The sequence below is a fragment of the Etheostoma cragini genome, chromosome 1, assembly GCF_013103735.1.
Source record: "Etheostoma cragini isolate CJK2018 chromosome 1, CSU_Ecrag_1.0, whole genome shotgun sequence".
NCBI lineage: Eukaryota > Metazoa > Chordata > Actinopteri > Perciformes > Percidae > Etheostoma > Etheostoma cragini.
The window spans coordinates 8,828,596-8,849,455 of NC_048407.1; the positions used below are offsets into that span (position 1 = coordinate 8,828,596).

At 39.5% G+C, this 20,860-nt stretch overlaps 1 protein-coding gene across 2 annotated transcripts in view; it reads right to left on the reverse strand.

Annotated features, from left to right (window-relative positions):
* Window positions 1-18,415, reverse strand: part of kcnq1.1 (potassium voltage-gated channel, KQT-like subfamily, member 1.1) — a 41,281-nt gene extending 22,866 nt beyond the window's left edge. For both annotated transcript variants that reach the window (XM_034877911.1, XM_034877920.1), the window contains exons 1-5: window positions 17,836-18,415; window positions 11,739-11,829; window positions 4,593-4,719; window positions 3,979-4,057; window positions 3,022-3,118 (exon numbers count right to left, since the gene is read on the reverse strand). In XM_034877911.1, coding sequence (XP_034733802.1) covers window positions 3,022-3,118; window positions 3,979-4,057; window positions 4,593-4,719; window positions 11,739-11,829; window positions 17,836-18,194 — 753 coding nt within the window. In that variant the 5' untranslated portion in view covers window positions 18,195-18,415. The remainder of the gene's footprint in view (window positions 1-3,021; window positions 3,119-3,978; window positions 4,058-4,592; window positions 4,720-11,738; window positions 11,830-17,835) is intronic.
* Window positions 18,416-20,860: the final 2,445 nt, after the last annotated feature.

The following is a 20,860-nucleotide window of genomic DNA, read 5'->3' on the forward strand; positions in this document are numbered from 1 at the left end:
AATAATAGGAAGCATCTTACTGCAGATTCAATAAGGAGCAGGAGGTCTAAATGGGCTTGGTTCCTGTCTGACTGGAGGTGGACTACTGCTTTATAGAGCTCTTAAAGTGAATGTTGCTATCTGTACTCACCTACTACCTAATTTAAACTGTGTTTAACCAGTCGGAGTGCCAGAGCGCTCACTGCAATACATCTGACTGAATTTCTGATGAGTAAAATACTTATTTGTGTGTCGGCCCAAAACTGTCATTCCCAGATTTTTCAGAGCACCATGGAGCAGGAGCAGCAGCAGCATTTTATTACAAAAACAATCTGGAGTATGGAGTTTTTGCCTCCCTTGAAATAACATTAATCTATCCTTACATCACCCAACACAAATAGTACTTATTGTATTGGGGCGGCTGTGGCTCAGTGGTAGAGAGGTTGCCTGCCAATTGGAAGGTTGGTGGTTCGATCCCCAACCCTGCAGTCATTGTCGAAGTGTCCTTGGGCAAGACACTGAACCCCGAGTTGCCCCCGGTGCTGCGCATCGGAGTGTGAATGTGTGTGAATGTTTATCTGATGAGCAGGTGGCACCTTGTACGGCAGCCCCGGCCACAGTGTATGAATGTGTGTGAATGGTGAATGTTCCCTGTAGATGTAAAAGCGCTTTGAGCAGTTGTTAAGACTGGAAAAGCACTATATAAATACAGCACATTTACATTTATGGTCCATTGGTACTCAGCATCTCTGTCGCTGTTTTTCGGTATATGAGTACACATTTGTTTCTGAATGTTTGGGACATTTCTGGGCATTTAACCTTTGGCATTGCATATGAGGGCCTGTGACAACTTTAACTTAGTTGTTGTTAACTTAGAAGTGCGTGATTCTTGGAAATAAAAGCTTAGAATGCATTCAGGTACATCTTCCTTGAGTCACCAGCAGAGGTTTAGGAGCCAGGTTGCTGCTGCTGTGACCTAGCGAACACATGCAGGAAACATATGCTTCCAATCTGCCAGGGAGCAAACTAAGAGCGACAGTGCAAATTGTGTTTACAAGCCACAAGCACTAGAAAGATGTTCAGTGTATTTACTTGTTGTGGTTAACAAGAAGACTGGATTGAACTGATTTAAACGCCATTGACCTTTACCCTTGTGTTGCATTCCTGTCAAAATTGAAAATCAACACTGTTGTTGACGCTTCTTATTGATGTTTTTAAACTTCTTCTTACATTTTTCTTACATTTTTCTTACATTTTTCAACACTTTTGATCCTTTTTTTCAATGTTTGTCTCTTTTTTGACATTTTAAACACTACCTAACATGAACTTAATAACTTTAGTTTTACAGTTATTTTTGGAATTGATGGTCAATAAACCTCGTTTTTTGAAATTATACCTAATGTTTGAGTTAGAAAAGCAGACTAAAGCAGACTAAAATTAAAGGAATGGACGTTGATGGATAATCAAAGACTGGAAAATGTCAAATTTTTTCAAACGCTACAGAATTGAATAAGTCACCCCAAAATTAATGAAAGTAGAGATTTGTTCTTGTCAAACAGCGTTGTGTGGAATAAATCATGTTATTTTGGGGAATTAAAAAGAACATTGATACAGGAAAATTTTGACCCGAGGACAAGGGTTAAAAGAGGGTTAAAAACTCCAGCTGTTAATACAGAAGAGCATCAGTCTCACCCGGGCTTTGTTTTACACCTATCATCCCTTCTAGCCACGGGGGGACCATAGGCAGGCTGGGGGAAAGCATTTTAATGTTAAAAAACCTCATAACATGACATTTCATGCCATGGGACCTTTAAGGCTTCTAAAAAATGAAGCAATCTGAGAAGGAAACTACAAGAAGGAAGGAGCTCCTCACAAATAATGCACACAATCAAGGCCTCAACCTGTCAAGGGGGCTGCAAGCAGACATTGCTTTGTTTGATATATTTAACACAAGCCAAAAAGATAAGTAACTCTAGCCTAAAAGTTTGCCACACCTTGGCACCACTGCGCTTTTATGGTTAAGATTCTGTGATATTGAACCATATCACAGAATCTTCAGCTTGATTGCTGTAAAATAAAAGTAACCAAGACAATATTTCTATCTTAGTTAAAAAAAAACCCATCTATATACTGTCTATATGCAGTATAATTAAGCTCCTTTTCTGGTGGGAGAGTGGGGGTACAGGTCTTGTGAGATTGTACCATATTATTTCTTTTTTTAAATCCTTTATTTTATCTAATTTCTATGTATCTTCTCCTGTTTACTGCTCTTTGGTTGAGAACATGTAATACATACATTGTTAAAAATAAAGTAAATGAAGGATGCTACCATATATTGTATTGCACAGGGTGATTGCTCTCAGTATTTTATGCATTTGCAGAAAGACAGAAAATAAAAGCTTAACAAGCAATCATGATTTGAAAGTATCTGTAGTGACTGATGTTCCCTGGTTTTGGAGCAAAAAAAACAAAAAAAACCTTGCATATTATATGCTCAATCTGAAGTGCCCTCTATAGCCTGAAGTATTTTTTTAATGTAAAGTGCTTTTTTGTAGAAATTGGTATAGTAGAGGGCCTCAATATCTCACTGAACACTCTCTTTCTTTCAACTGTTGATGAGCAGCCTCGGCTGCCATAAACCAAGGCCAACATGAGGAACATCAGGATGATACTGGATGACACTCTGTTCACCTTCATCACTCTGTTTTTACACATACATGTATGACAACTACAGTGGCCACTGGGGATCATCCCAGCCACCTCTGTCTCTCAGCTGAATGATAGTCTGGAGGGGCTACAGTCATCTCTAGCAGAAGAGCTAATGCCCATAACCTGCTGCACACAGTGGCTCTTTTCCTCTGGCTCTGCTGAATATTAATTGTGCTGTATTGTGCACTCCCAGGTGGGGATTCTCCACAGTGTAGTTGTAAAATATAATACATGAAGAGAAAAGGCTATAAATCCCCTGACAGAAAGCCTCCAGCTCAATAATAACAATCAGAAGCCTTTATGTGATGTGATTTCAAAGCTATGATCGTGTACCTGCCGATGGATGAAGACGACAGAGCCGAGGAGACGCCAGGTTCCTCCCTGCCGGTCCACATGGAGCATTCGCAGGATCTGCAGGAAGCGAATCCCTCTGAAAAATGACAAAAGTGTTTATAGGCTGACATTGTATACAGATCAAATGCAGGTTAGCATGTTTATATACACACAATGAGGCCAAAAGTACGTGGACACCCAAATAATCTACCTATGTGATTGCTTAACATCTCACTCCAAAATCATCTAACCCTGTAACACTCTCTACTCCTCTGGGAAAGCTCTCCACTTGGGGCCTAGCTGCAGAATGGAGGTCACAATTGGTCAATTCCTCCCAAAAGTGTTGGATGGGATTGAGGTCAGGGTCCTGTGCAGTTCTGGCATGTCCTTCCACACCAAACTGGGAAAACCATTTTTTTATGGGTCCAGGCTTTGCACAATGGGGCTTTGCCATGATGCAATAGAAAAGGGCCTTCCCCCAAACTTTTGCCACAAAGTTAGAAATACATTTACAGAAATAACATTATGCTCTAGCATTAATTTTAGGGCCGCACAATATCCTTTTATTTACTCATCATCGCAATATCAACAGACGCAATGAACACATCACGAAAGTCTGCAACGTATCGCAAAAGATACTCAGAGATTTTTGGTGTTAGCAATTTTTTGCAATTCCTTGTATCTTAGCACAATACTGAAAGCAGCAGAACTCCGTACACTTATACATCTGTTATATTATTGCAAGTAATATGGTTAGCGGGATATTCAACAACGTAATCAAGTATATTCTGTATTTTCCTCATATCATGCAGCACTAATTAAGATGCCCCTTAATTGGACCTACTGGACGTGGCCTAACCCCAACCATGGAAATCAGCCCCAATACCAGAAGTCAGCAAAGTGTCCACATACCTTTGACCACGTAGTTTGCTACCGCACACACACACTGTCTCTTACCTTACAGCAGAGGTGGCGAAGACCTGGCCTTTGGAGCCCACTGACAGCACAACTATTGAGGCAACAACTACAATCAGATCTGTATTGACAAAGAATGAGGGGGCTTTAAGCATAATTAAATATGGCATAAGCATGCAGATGATCAATATACGTAGGTTTCAGCATAACAACAGCAAGTGTTTTCCTCCATATGAGGTCTGCAAAAGTCAAAAAAGAAAGTAGATGGAAAGTGTGCTATAAGAAATTATCATTGGTTTTCTTTATAAAATGATTCCCTATAAATCAGTTGAGGTGAGAAGGGTTACGAATAAAAAAATTCTCATATGCATGTTTTCTGTATATATTGGAGGTTCCAATTTTAAGCACATAAAACTGAAGGTTAAACAAAAAATTGCAGTGACAGCTTTAATTTCATGCTAAATTTGTCTGAGACGTCTCATTTTGGGATGAGGCCCAGGATATATTACAGATATTGTTTAAATACTGTGTGTGGGTGAGAAGTGATATGTCTGTTTGGGTGTATGTGTACAGATATGTGTGTGTGTGTGTGTGTGTGTGTGTGTGTGTGTGTGTGTGTGTGTGTGTGTGTGTGTGTTTGTGTGTGTGTGTCCCACCTATAATAGATATTGGCTTCCTGGCAAAGCGTAGTCGGCCACAGATGCCAACATATTTACTGCGGCAGCCGGCTGACCAGAGGCGGACAAAATATTCCACACCGAAAAACACCACAAGGACGATCTCCTGTCAGAGAAATGAGGGAAATAGAGTAGAAAAATCAGAGAGGACAGGTGAAAAACAATCACATCCGAACCTGACCACATCAACCACTTCAGAAAAGTGTACTTCAAAACAAATTAGTGCTCTCTCAACTTCCTCTGTTTATGTAAAGTGCAGCTTCGGACACAAACCTGTCACAATTCAATTCATTAAGGATTAGTCCAATCACTACCTGCACCATTTGCTACTGTTTTAATTCTACCACACCACTGATTCTTCTTCAGTTGAGCTGCTACATGTAATTGGATATTTCTGCATCTCAGTGTTTACTTAAAAGAAATAGTTCTACATTTTAGGAAATGTACTTAGGCCTATTTGCTTTCCCACTAAGAGTTCAATGACTAGATAATTACCACTCTAATATGTGTACAGTAAGTATGAAGCTACCTCTAGCAGCTAGTCAGCTTGGCTTTACACAGACGCTGGAAACAGGGGAAAGGTTTTAAAGCCATACAAACACTGTAATGTAACAAGACATGTTGTGGTTTAACAATGCATTCTTGGTGGACTCTTTCGTGGCCGGGCACAGTAACCTGGAGTCACTGCAGATTGCCTGGCAACCTCACAATGATATAAAAGACACACGCACAACCCGGCCCATAACACCATGTAATTTCTACACTTGAGTTTTTGTACAGATTGTTAATTGTTAATTTAGAGGTAGGTGTAAGCTGATTTTGTCCCCTTTAGACTAGTCTTGCTTTGCTAGACCTTCGCCCACAACGCTGCGGTGGAAGGTCTGGCTAGTCCACAAAGCATTCTGGGATAGGGGGGTGGTGATGGAACAGTGGATATGACACATGCCTTTGGTGTGGGAGACCAGGGTTTGAATCCCTCTGGAATACACCAACCAAGGTGTCCCTGAGCAAAAAACTTGACCCCTAGTAGCTCCAAAGGCAAAATTATATTATATGTATATATATGTAGTAATATATATATATATATATATATATATATATATATATATATATATATATATATATATATATATATATATAGTAATTGTACAGTATGTCACATTGGATAAGAGCAACAGCTAAATGACATGTAATGTAATGACAAAAAAAATACCTCAGGAGGGAACTTGTATTGGTGGAACATGTGTACGTTCAAAAGTTGTTTTAATTAGTTTGGCAACAGGAAACTTAGATTGGACAGATAGTCTAGCTAGCTGTCTGGATTCACCCTGCATAGACCTGAGGAGCAGTTAACCATAGTCCACATAAATCCATGAGAGTTTAGAATTCCAACACAAAGAAAGCGAAAGGAAATGGACAAGAAAGTGTGACATGCGGCGGAATTTCCAAAGGAACTCTAGCAATCCTGGAAGTAAAATGTCATGAAAATAGACCACCTTTATGTATACCACCTTTATGCTAACGCAACATACTCACTCTTTAACTCACTTGTGGGGGCGAACACATAAAGAAAAGAGCAATGACTACAGACAAGGAAACTTCAAAAACAAGTAAAATGAACGTGCAAGTCAAAAAACAAATCTGCAATTTCAGCCTTTTGCCATGGATACCACCAAATAGTACGTTTGGATTGTAAATTCAACTTGCGGCTAATGCTTACATACAGTATATACATAAAAATTAGTGCTTTTGGGGGAATTTTTTGGTCTCCGTAAATTATAGAATGTAGTGTGTAAGTGGTCACATATAACTTCAGTTTTGCATCAAATTAATACCTGAATAGACCTAAATAGATCCGAGCATATCAGTGTCAACTCTGCATCACATAGTACGTCATTTTTACTGCAGGAACAAATATTTAAAGAAATCTGTAGCTGTTTTCTTCTGTCAAATGACAATTATATTTTGGACTTTGATTCACAGATATTAAATTAGTGACATCCTGTACATATATCTCTCAGCTCTCACATCCCTCACCCCTTGAATCCCACCTACTCTGCTTCCTTAATCTCTTCTCTCTCATTACAGGAACCTCTAGGGTGGACGATAAAACTCGGATACCTCACCTAGTCACTGCCTCATCACACTGTCTCTCACTCCCTGCGTTCTTCTCCTCAACATCTTTCGGCCTAAACCCATTATTAATCCTCCTTCAACACCCTTGGTTCCCCCCCTCATGCTTAACCCTTATTTCATCCCACTCTCCAACCTCGACCTTGGTTATCCCTCTGTCCCCCAAACCCTTGTTAATAATGGTCATTCATATTTCTAAGTTACATGATGGTCTTTTTTGGATCCTAAAAAACGAACAAGGCCCTTTTGGGAATATGGTTCCTTTGGGCAAATTGCCAAGCATCTGGCCAAACACACTCCTACAAACACTGTCAGCCAGCATGCTTGCATGCATGTCCCAGTAAAGAAAGGATTGGATCTCCGTTAACCTTGAGTGTGCAGGAAGAACACATCAAGACAAAGAAGATGCTCCTGTGGTGGGGGGGTGAAAGAGTGGAAGGGTCACAGAAAATCTCTCAACTGGAAAGCACAAAAACAGCCCCTTTGGGATGGTGGATGGAAAAGATGGATGTTTGAGACTTTGGTGGGGTTTAGTAGCATGGCGAATATTAATTATTCATTAGCTGCGTTGAAGAGAAGAATAGGCAGATTAAATATCTCCAGGGTGAACTGAAGGCAGAAAAAAACATGTAGCCATATTTCATGACAGTGTGGTGTTTATTTACAAATGTCCCACTTTTATTAGGAATCCCACTTCTGACTCATACACACAAGCCTGAATCTCTAGGAATTCAACAATGAACCTGTAGGTTAAGATTATGATTTGCTGGCTCGTGAAACATGAGCCATTTCATCCCGTTATCCTCAGGCCAAGGTGAACTTGTCACATGTGGCATGCTCCACGCCTCCTCGAAGAAAATCCTCAAGTCCTTTTTATCCTTTCTTGTGGTTTTCTTTTGTCTGAGCTTGAGTGACTCACCTATCACCCAAACAGTTGTTGTGCTCAGCAGCTGGTGTCTCAGGGTTACGTTTATCCCATTTACTATTGACTTTAGACAGGAACCACCCACCCTCCAGGCCAGCGGGACGTCCTGAAATCGTTTGCAGAGAGAACAGCCAATGTCGTTCCAACTAATGTTTCACTAAATTGTTTTCTGTAAGGCAACAGTTAGGTCAATCAATCCATGAAATAGCTTTTCAAACAACAGAAACTAAGGTTTGATATTTGTTGTTGTTGATCTTTCACAATCATCGTGTTGATTGTTGCAGCAATACTTAAAAAAAAAATATAGACTCAATACACAGTCAAAATACTGTGACAGAAATGATTCTGACATCTCTGTTTACTCTAAAGATTATCATGCGCTTCATTAAACAAGGAAATTGGTACATGTGATTTTAAAGCACTTTATGATGTCTACTAACTGCATTGTTTTATGAGCATCATTATTGGATTTATTTAAATAAGTTGTTTGAAATGGAACGGAAACAAAACCACCAGAAGATCCGAATAGTGCCTGTTGGCAGATGCCAGCCAACAAAAACAGCCAAACAGAAGTGCTGAGCAGATGGTGAAAGTCAAAGGAAAGATCAGATCAGGAGACCGCAGAGGGAGAAAAGACTACAGGCTCTATCTGCAATATAAACAGTGCTTTTATAAGAAAACATTTAGAGTAGATAAAAATTCAGATTCTTTCACATCTCAATCACTCTCCTAGTATCTGCCAGACACATGTGGTTCATGGACCACTGATCAGGGTCATTAAGGACACACTGTGGAGTTTGCTTGCAAACAAACAGTGATTTTATGCATTCAGTGTTTCACAGTCTGTGTATCTTTAAGGCCTAAAAAATATATGGGATGCATAATACCTCATACAATATCCCAAAAGCTGATCGCTGTATTATCGACTTTCTGTCTTCTTTTTCCTTTTATACTGGTGCAATGCTACCTTATGGGGCATCGCTACCATCGCCTGTAGAAACAGACACTGTGTGTGCAATTACATGGAAGTGAAGGACAACACTGTAATTATTGGGATTGTTATGTGTTGGGACTCTGTGTTTTTAGGGTTGATATATCTAAGATTAGGGGCAACCTGCCGCAAACTATCTTGCATTAAAGTCAAAGTATTATTTTGTAAAAGCAGTTGTTAAACAGAATACCAGAGCAGTTTACATTCTGTGCTGTCTGACAAGTCGTTTCTTTGCCTTTTGTTTTATTTATTTATTATTCATTAAGGTGCATTACCGCCACATAGACTGAGGTCGCTGACCTGCTACGTAGATATATTTTTAGGAAGCTTAAGGGCAAAAAAATGGAAACCCTATCAACGTTCTGATGTTTGCAAGTTCTTACATCACTTCATTCATTCGACTATGAAGAATAAAACGTTGGAGTCATTGTCTGAATTATAAGCAGGCGTGCAAACAGGTCATGGGTAAAAAAGGTGAGAAAGATACAGCAGACCCCTGACCATGTAGGGGGGTCCGGGGGTATGCTCCCCCGGAAGAAACATGGTACATTTTATTTTAAAGCATCAATCTGGTGCACTTTGAGAGCCACCTTAAGAGGCTAGCTCAATGCAGAATATGTGCTCTTGTAAATAAAGTTGTTTTCTTGTAAGTGAGTTAACCATAAACATAAATATTTCTGTGTAGCATACATTTGAGTCATGAAAAATCATAAATGTGGACATTTAATTTGATTCCATGTAGACCATCCAATCTGTACATTTAATATTAATTTGTGAAACAAAAACCTTAAGCACTCATTTTTTGAAAAGTACACAACAGGTGTCAAAGGATGAACATGTCATTCTAAAGGAAAGCATTTCCTTCACATATAATTAGACTAGCAGATCTGCAGCTATCTGCACATTCTATAGACATCATTTTTAATCTCACTCTACAGCTTTTAAATTAAAGGTTCCATGACATGTTGAGCTTTGGATGCTTTTATATAGACCTTAGTGGTCCCCTAATACTGTATCTGAAGTCTCTTTTATAAAGACCTTAGTGGTCCCCTAATACTGTATCTGAAGTCTCTTTTATTTAGACCTTAGTGGTCCGCTAATACTGTATCTGAAGTCTCTTTTATATAGACCTTAGTGGTCCGCTAATACTGTATCTGAAGTCTCTTTTATACTGTCCTTAGTGGTCCCCTAATACTGTTTATGAAGTCTCTTGAAGACAAGGTGGAGCCTGGGGGGGTGGGCCTTGACCAACTGCCACTTGGCTCGTTTGAAAGCCATGATGTCTCTCTCTCTCATGCGTGGGGCAAATTCTCTGGGCAGGCTAAACAGAGAAAGGGGAGGTAACCTTTCCAGACCGACCCAAGTGAGCTTTCATTTTCTCCAAGGCAGAGCAGGATGCCCAGAGCTCAATTTACACCTGTCACCATTTCTAGCCACTGGGGGACCATAGCCAGGCTGGGGAACACATATTAATTAAATTAGTTAGAACACCCTAAAGTGAAACATTTATGCTATGGTTAGTTTCTGCTAAATAACACCTGCAAGGTCGTAGGGTGAAAACATATTTTAAATTTATTTCACTTGGGCAAAAGAGCAAACTTAATCCAGCTCAATGTCTGAAGTCAAAGAGACAACTTGTCATAAGATATATTATTTTCCCTTTGAAAAAACTCTGCACCCAGATTTTCAACATTTAGTTAATGTTATTGGGCTTTGAGATTAATGACTGTCATTGCTCATATTCTAAGAAGATTAACATTATGTAGTTTGTCTTGTAAGTTAGATAACTTGTAGGACAATAAGGGGAAGTCAAACACGTTCATCCCACACTGCAAAGACACAAACACTGGTGCAAAATCGGCATAGCTTCCCTTTAACGTAAGCTAACGTAAATTAACTAGATATAACATTACAAACATGATCCATGATTTGTCATGACAAGCGGGACGCAAATTTACGAATCCTACTATGGGCTCGCCAAGACCCACCCCTTTAACAGCAGCTCGATTGGTTATAGGATAGCCGATTGGACATATCTGGGATATGACCTGTACATGTAGGCCTGGACGCCCGGCCAATAGTAGTGTGTGAATACTATTGAAGGGCGGGTCTTGGCATAGTAGGATTTGTAAATTTGCAGGAGAGGAGACTGTCACATAACTTGTGTTAATTTACCTAATATTAGTGAATTATGACGTTAATTATCAATGATAACTTCTTCAGTAACGTTATCCATTTGCTGTACATTGATGATGATAAAAGTGTATCCTGACTAGTGGATAACTGCAGAGGAAACTGTGTCGTTAGGTTTAACGGTACTTGCCAGAAACAATTGAGAAAGAAAGATGAGGAGTTTGCGTGCCGGATTAAGACATGATTATGGTTATTATTATGAATATGACATAAAAGAGCATATAGGCCTATGAGCCAGACTTAGTCTAGGACAGCCTGAGGAACACATGTTCACTTTCAGATCCCAGACTTTGATTGATTGATTGAATTGATTCATGACTTAAAAAAACACTCCACAGTACTACTGAAAACTAACCTGGTAGTGTTGCTCTTGGCCCGGAGGGTCCAAAAATGAGAAAGCTATCATGTTAGATGTTTCACTCCATCCAACTTTATGTAACCCTGGTCTGCTGGAGTATAAACTGCGGCATGGATCTGCAGACTGCAGTTGTGGGTGAGCAGCATACCAATACGTCTCTTGAATGAACTAAGTTATCTTATTGTTCAGTCTGTGACCCAGCTAGCTCGCACCAAACATAACAACTACATCACAAAGATTTGCAGCACCATCTATTCACTTCACTAAGCAACTTTCTGGTGTTTCTGGTGGGCTTTAAAGTCTAGTTTTGAGCCCCCAGTCCCTACAGAATCATCTTCACCCATCTGACCCCCAACCCTCTCAGCTCTGAGAGGAGGATGGTCCAATTGGGATCAAAATCATCTTTAGCTTTTTTTGTGTAAATCCTCTGTTAGAAGTAGAGACATATTCTGAAATTAGAGACAAAACAATGTTTCATATGGCATTTAAGCCCAGGAGGTACTTTTCAATTTAATCAAGACTCACCACCCAGAAGAGTGTTGTGTGAGCCAAGGCCTGGTACTGGTCGATGGTAGACAGAACACTGAGGATCAGACAGGCCAGAACTATGAGAAACCTGTTGGAAATAAAGCAGATTACACTTTAATCTTGATTAAATCATGATTCTACATTTTATCTTGGTGGCCATTCTTATTTCCATTGTATATATTCTTTTATAATCCAATAGGACAATGATGTCCAACTGGCTCTTGCGTTTCCTCAAACCAAAGCTTTACTTGTCCTAAGTCATAGTCACGCAAACAATAAGGTCCTTGATCCACTTCCCAGCTCATATTGATGTCAACATTTTACAGTTTGATTTAAACAGCAGAACTTCACTTTACTTTGGTGTCTGGTTCAGGTCTGAGCTTCCAAACAACTTATAAAAAGTAAGTTTCAAGACAGCATAGCATTACTTAATATTTTTGTCATAAAATGTTCCTGACTGAATTTGAGCAAACATTCAAGGACAGCTCTCTGGAGGAAATACTGTGAACCTTTGGAACTCTGCCACATGAATGCAAAGCGCATGATAAACTTGTCAAATAATGAGCACACAGGTTAGTGCACATGTAATCACACACACACACACACTGAGTCAACAAACACTAAATTGCTCCTTAACACTTAACATTCTCCTTACCCTCCCCAGCCCCAAGGTCACCAATGTTTCAACTGCAGCAACAATAAGACGACTGTGACTCCTCAACCGACTTAATAGAAAGATATTTTATTTCTTGAAGATCAGGCTTGAAGCGGCTGAACCTCTCTCATGTGGCTTTCAGTTTTTGACTTTTAAAGACTTTACAGTAAAAGGACCATTTCAGGATTTTTTGGGAAAAAGAACAGCTTATGAAACAAAGGCCTTCTTATAGTACCTTGTAATTAGGGCTGCTCAATAATAAGGATTATTTTAGTCAATATTAAAATCCAGATAATTTACAGACACATGGACTTGTGGAAAGATGTTGCACTTATTGAACTGTAAAAACACTGTGAAACAGTTAAACAAATCAATAGTGAAAACACCTTGAACTGTAAAATGTACCTATATACTTTACCCGTTCTAAGTTTTTTTTAAATCAGAACACAAGACAAAATAAGAGTTTACTTGCAAAACGCAATGTGCATTAAATTTTCTTGAGAACTCGTTACGTGTTGCTCAGTTTGTGTGATCATTGGGTAATGTGATGGTAGTGGTGTAAGAGGGGAGTGCACAGACTTAAATCTGTGATGATGGGCCATTCTTAAACTCCTAACCTTGTTCACATGTGATTCAACACTGTAGCCAGCCTCATTTCCTGTTTTTTATTTTCATTACTGCAATATTGCCTCCACTATCAAAGTTGAAGTTGGGGGTTATATTTCAGCCACTTGTATTATGTTTTTCTGTTAGCAGTTTATCTCAGGAAATGAATAATGAATGCACATTTGACTTTGTAATACAGTTGGCATTGTGGCAAGGACAAACTGATTAACTTTTTATTTCCGTTGGCAGGAGATGTGGCAGTGGAACTTCTGAATGGATTTACATGACACCATCTAAAGTAATTTGCCAATCAGCTGACAGAACAAACTTCCATGATTGGCCCAATCAAAAAAAATGGAGCCACTGGAAAGTTGGCTTACATATAACTATAACAGCCAGTATTTATTTTAAAACTTGGTACAGTTGAAGAAGAGCAACTTCTCATGCCGACTGAACAAAAATCAAGCTGGATGATTGGATAAAATGTGATTACAATAATATATGATGATGATACACCACATGTATACTGTATATATTTACGTGGGAAGGGTTGATTGACATACAGTATGAGAACACGTAAAACTGCAAAATACAACGCTAATTCTCAAAAATCTCAAAAAAAGAAGCTGACCGACATTGTTTTTTTCAATATATAAGGTAAATATCATTGAACATGATGTGTGGCTTGAAAAGTGGTTAGAATGCCTGAAATTCTTTTTTTACTTTTTGGGTTTTCTTTTGTATTTTTGTATTGAATAGGAGACAGTTTAGAGGTGACAGGAAATGAGGTAAACTCGAGTCTAAGGACACTGTAGTTACAATGGCAAGTATTACTGTGTAAGTGGTACTGGGGCATGGAAGAAAGCCAATAAGAAACTGGCAAATCATAACAATACTGCACAGTGTTGGTGGATGTATTTGGTCCACTGTCATCTAGATATTGTTTTAAACCATTGTTCAGAAAACAGCCCTAAAGAATCACTGTCTTGTTCCTATAAGAGCACATTTGATGGAAACTATGTGTAGAGGGAGTTATAGTTTCCAGTTAGTGTTTGCACCATGGAGGCTCTCATCACCACATGCTACAGCCTGAGTTTATTGAAGACTGGCCAGGAATCCAAATACACCCCTTTAAACTAACACAAACACGCGCACACGCGACTTGAACGTGCACGCCACACGTCAACACAGATAAAAGACCGAAGATGGCCTGGTGTGTAACCCAGCTAACAAAGCAGCTGGTTCTGTCTGAAATAGCAGCAGAAGTAGACAGTACAACACAGCAAAATGACTCTACTTTGGTATATGTCTCTTCTGCAAAATGGCATCTAAAGGCTGCTACTTGTGCACTATAAATGGGAGCAAATTTGTCAAAAATATTGGGCATAAACAAAATAGTAAGGATGCAGTGTAATTTATAAAACCATATGTACAAAATTGACGGAGCTGAAAAGAGAATTGAAAGACATACACATGAATATCAAACTTTCCAAGCCAATCCCTCCTATATCCTAATGGGGGTAATTTGTCAGTGAAGCTCTGCTTAAATTATTTCAGAGCATTTGAAAAGCCAGTATACACACACACACACACACACACACACACACACACACACACACACACACACACACACACACACACACACACACTTAGTATGCTCAGCATACATTTCTGCTTCTCTTTGAATCCATCTGAAGCGGTCTGACTCGTCAGTCCTTCTGCTAACTGCACCATGATCCTTCACTTCCTTTACCTCCTGTTGGCTAGGTGTAGCAATAGACAAAATAATACATTGACTCAGCTACGGCACAACTGAACTCTAAACAAAAGCTCAAAACATTGCCCCTATCTATTATTGATAACAGATTCACTTGCAGTCTGTTGTGCAGTGAGTGTAGAGACAAAGCAAGCACCAGGGAAAGAGTAACATGTAGGCACACTGCGGACCATGTCCCTTGCTATTACCATCAAATATTCTGTTTGCAACAACAATCATACTTCATTAGCATCACTGTGCTTTTAGAGAGATAAGATATACAACAGAAATTAAACTAAAAGCAATGCAACGGATGAATGCAGATGAATACACTGTGAAAAGAGATCAAATAAGGGAAGTTGCAAGGCCTTGTCTTTAATTTGGTCAGCCAATAGGAGCCTTTGTCAGTGCCTCAGGCAAGACTTTAGCTAGCATGAGGTTAATAGTTTGGAGATATAAGGAAGTCACCGACAAGTGACCTGGTTTCTGTGCTCCATTAAGAATCTGAGCTGCTGTGTTTTGTAAAAGAGAAGTCTTTTCCCCAGTTACTAAAATATAACAAGAAATCCAAACAGCTAAAGTCACAAATATTGCTCAAATTAAAAGAATAATAACACATGAACTTGTAGTTAAATCATTACACCATTGTGTCAGAATTGACTTCCTCCAGCTTGATGCTGTTTGACAGAATATTCAGTTTAATGTTGCTGAGGCTGAAAAACACTTTCTGATTTTCGGGTTTTCTCTTAACTCTCTTGATCGACTCATCTATAACCAGCATGTGGGATGAATTCATGCTGCTCCAAACCACCATGCCGCATTTGCTGTTAGACTTCAACACACTGCAGTGCAGACAGGCACCCAGCGACAGCATGGGATGTACTTAATAAATTAGAAAAACTAAAATATACCATGTTCCTTTCCAGGTAAATGCACTATTGACCTGAGTCCCTGCGCGCATACTGTATCACAACACATACATAAATTGACAACGTGCAAACACACACACATAAGGGTCCCACTGATAAGGACTCGGGTCACTCTGACGTTCGAGTTCTGGGTCAGTGATAAGGCCATGCTTGTTCTTCTTCAATGGCTTTTCTCCCACTGAAAGACTTGCAAAACAAGGTACCGAACTGACCCCAAAAACCTGTTGGATGGTTTGATGCCCCGATAACATGGTCCTACAACTAACCCCTGCTTCTATTTTAGATTTGAGAGAGTCAAATGAAACCTACTTAATGAGATGTAACAAATACAGAGACGTGTTTTTTAATTATACTGAAGGTTTCTAAAGGTGTGTTTTTTTAAGCTTGGATTTGGGTTCACAGCTTCCGGCCATCTTTGTCAATAAAAGGTACCATCACATTACCCTTATGTCTTGGAATTCACTCATTTACGTCAATTGAAGCCCACACAACAAACAAATTCAAGGACGCGCTTTTCTTATTTGGTGCAATCTCCTCGCTGGCTCCATTGGTCTTGTGAACTTCATGATCATCAGCAGTGTATATGTATGTTTTCAACCACAATGTCAGACAATAAAATGCAGCATCGCTCTCACAGACTTTGTGATCCCTTTGTTCAAAAAAAGAATTACAAATGGAGAAACCGTTCCATCATATCCTTTTTTGTTTTGTTTTGGTTTAATAGTCTAATGTTAAACCAGAAATTTTCAATCAGGGCAAAACAAGTCTCGGGATGGAGTTGAGTTACAGCAAAAAAACAGCTGTCAGGGCTGAGTGTCGCAGACTGAAGAACTTGTAAGCCTCGAAACACACTTCTTTCATCCTCGACATCTTCAACACTTGTCCAAATTATCCCCGGCATACCCACCTAACAAAGTGATGTTTTCTGATACTGGGGCTTAGGAAAGACATATTGATTTTGTATTTTAAGAAGCCCTTTGTAGTGTTTTCTGTTATGTGTGTACTCTGATCCTTCTTGGCATCAGCCATTACAGGAAGGTTAAGGCATCTCATCTTGCTGGTTTACACCCCATGTACCGTCTAATAATATAATATTTGAAATGTTGATGCTTAGGCAAACATTTTCTGTGATAACAGCAGCCACTAGTGTCCCTATTTTTATACATTGTACAGCTATTCTTGGTGATGTTCTAATGTGTTTGAGATGCACTGTGTTGGCTCATGCTCCCTTTGAGTCACAGAGACTCTAACCTGTTCCGACAGTCTGCGTCCCCTCCGACACTGCCGGGTCACAGGGCGGCCGCTACCTCCTCCACAGTACACACACACTGCCATGTTTAGCTTCCCACTATCAGTACCAGCAAGTGGGGTCAGACAGCACCAATGAGGGTGAGCTGGAATATCATATTCCACATTCCAAAACTCTGCTGGAACACCCCCGTCTAGATCTACGGGGACTGTCAGTTTCCCGGACGTGGGTGATACCAAGAACAGGGAAATGTTTCCGCTGGCATTACATCAGTGGTGTATGGAGAGACTTTATCATGAGTAACGTTTCATTTGTCTGAAAAAGACAAATTGTCAAGCTAACTGTCACAAAATAATGTGACATCTTCATGATATTGGAGCTTTACGATTAAATCCCACACTGGATTACTTCAAGATTTATGTTCATTACTAGTTGTAATATTTATATTTCATTTTGTCATTTTTGCCTGTGATACTGTCTGTAAGGTAAGAAAAAAAAACTTAAACATCCTGTCATCCTGTTGTGGAAAATTAAATGTTCAATGGTGCTGAGGAAAATAGTCTCCCAAATGAAAGATCTGTATAATACCACTTTAGTTCTCCTATGAGAACGTATTTTCTCTCATTTTCTCTTGTCTGGGATGAATTATGTGGGGGGGTTATCAGCTCTGGCTAGACTTTAATATCCTTTTAATATTCCAAGAGGGACCTCCAGTTGTGCAGTGATATCTGTGCAGCATCTTTCTAAAATCCACAGGATTAACAGTTCTTTCTTGTGCAGGCTTCCAAGGCTCTACATGCGCAATTAACTCCCTGTTTAATTAGGATCTTAGAGTTGAAATTATACCCTTGAATACCCCATGGATCTGGATGATTAGAAAATAAAAAAACAACACTCACACTGAGAAGTGATACACGAAGCATTTCCAGCCAGACGGCCTTTCCAGAAAGTTATACACGCGTCCTTGGATGTGGGCGCGGGTGAGGATTGGACGCACCCCGGTGCTGTACACCGACATCCGCACAGACATCCGGGGGTGAGATAAGTACGGGTGGAGGTGAACAGTTGGTACATTTGTGGTAGTGTTACCGTCCTCTGGCATTTTGTCTTTTTCAGAAAACGTGTCTTTGCGCACAGGTGTCCCCGGTTCAGGCACGCTAAACGTGGTTTGCGACAGCTCCAAATCCGGTGGTCTCTTCCCACGGGCCACACCAGAAGACCTCCGCGTCTTCCCTTGATAGGGGGCGGAATTGGACATTGCAGCTTCCCGTTATTCTTCTGTCGATGGTTACACTTTTCCCTGTCACAGACTCAAACGGACAAATGTTCGCCCATGTGCGCTTACCTTCTGTTGTGCGCCTGATTTCACCAGGGCGCATAAATATGTCAAATAAACTGAGTTAGTGATGCTCTAGATCACCAGCACGGAGTTTCTTTAATTTAACTTTATAGCTCTCTGGGTTGTTGAGGTGGTTCCGAGTCTCAGCCCTGAATGAATATCCCCTGCCTCTTTCAGAGCACTTATCAGCCTGGAGAGCTGTGGGGGCCAGGCGGTGCGCAATGACTCGCCAGCTGTTCAGACATTTTATTATTTTGCAAAACTGCTCGAAAGCAATCTGCAGCTCATCCTCAGATCTGCGTGAAAAACACACCACACCATTAACCTTGTTTCCCCCCAGTACTTACTTTTCAAACAATATGAAAATGCAACTATTTTGGCAAACGTGTAAAAACAAATGTCATGTGGTTGACTGTTTAGGCCTATACAAATAATAAAAGTTTTAGAGTTAGTGGTGTATCAACGTGAAATGATGTCACCCTCACATGCATTTATGTGTGTGTGTGAATGTTTAGATGCACATACACTACCGGTCAAAAGTTTGGGGTCACTTACAAATTTCCATTTCACTCCATTATAGACAGGATACCAGCTGATCTGAGTGGGTGGCTGATCTTTGATGCAATATCTACATTTCCCATTATCAGCAACCATTCATCCAATGTTCCAAAGGCACATTTTGTTTACTAATCTGATATTATTTTAAAAAACTAACTAAGAAAACATTAAACAACCCTTTTGCAATTATGTAAGCACATAATGTAATCTGGAAACTGCTGCCCTGGTTAAAAAAAACAAGGCAACCGATCTGGGATGGGATTCTGTCTATAATGGAGTCCAATGGAAATTTGTGAGTGACCCCAAACTTTTGACCGGTAGTGTATATGAGCGACAAACAAAGCATTATACCTCAAGGTTACCAGTGAAATTACTGTAAACGTCTCTTGTAGCAATCATGCATTTAAAGTGACTAAAGGCGCAGGCCTAACCCACATGTAGACAGAAGAGTGACCCCACCACCAAAATTCAAAACACAAGATTGGAAACTGCTATCATACATTGATAGACTTCCATTATGACCATTTTGAAACAAAAGATATTGATTAAAAAAAAATCTGTAGTCCAAGCTCCACACGTTTATAGGCGATAGCCTTTATATGTTCAGATTAGACAGATTTGGGCTTTCATGTGAGAGATGTACTGTATAGTAGGCCGATATTTGAGGTTTTTGTATATGAGGAATAACTATATGACATTGTTTCATAATACACTCACAGCAATGTATAAGACAGGCATGCATAACCACTGTGGTGTAAGTTAACAAAAGATTCATTTGAGGTCGATTCAAGACCTTCAGCAGGTGCAGTGAGCTGTGCTGTTGCACATGCATTGCTATATATATCCCCCTTCTCTGCTAAAATGAGCATGATGAGTTCAGTTAACTAGCAATTCATTAGTTACATTTCTGTGCATTGTCGTTCATGAATTCCTTTTATTATTTAGAAATGATGAGTTATTCAAGGAATAGGTGTTGATTGGCTGAGTTCATTTGTGCAGAAGTGTATAGAAAGGCCTCCTTTTGTTTGAGATGTCAGACAGGCTGTGAGTCAGTTTCCCTCATTAAACTGTCAGTTGGAAGGACGTAAGACATGTCTATCATTGGGAGAAATTGTCTGATGTGTTGGGAAGCTATTACCACTCTACATATTATTTGTCACCAACAGTACTTACTGCTGAGACTGTAATAGATTAGAGCCCAACCAATAAAGGATTTTTAAGGCTGATACTGATGCCACTATTTGGTTTTTTAAAACTCTGATATGCAGATATATCGGCCGATATACAGTATATATATAAACGCGTAACAAACAAACAGATTTCCCTAACATTAGGTATTTGTAGTTATGTATGAGATCTCACTAAAATGATATAATAATTTGTTTTGTTGTCACAACAGAACAAAGGAACATCAAAATATATTGAAATTCTGATAAATAAAATGAAAAAAATACAAACTTAAGATATGAAACTTAAGGTCATTTGAACAAAAACACAATAAAAATAAAATCAGAATGTTGCCAACAGGGGCGTTGTAGAGCGCCCTCTAGAATTTTTCAAATACTGATTTTCAGAATCATTCCTTTGTTATTATAAATGATTCTGATGAATGCTTCTTTTTTTATCAGCCATTATAAATGCCGATACCGATAGATTGGTAAAGGCCTAACATCAGCCAATATATTGGTCGGGCTCTTTTATTGGTCACGGAGGAGCTCTCCATTGTGTGTTTTTAACTTTCAACTTAATTTTTGCACCTAAAAGTGTTTCCTATCGCCTGTCCACTATGAGCTGAAGAGGAAGAAAAAGAAACACCACATGAATGACAAAATATCTTATAGATCATATTAACATTAGTACACACTGTAGCTAGAGGAATATAACATGTTACTGCTTGAAAATCGTGCCTGTTTCCTGACCTATTTGTGTTTAATTACAGTGGGAAAGTAGCTTTGTCAACCCTGGTGTTGGTGTGATCCAAGGATACTCTGGGGACACATGCAGCTTAGTTTGACAAGGTTACCCTG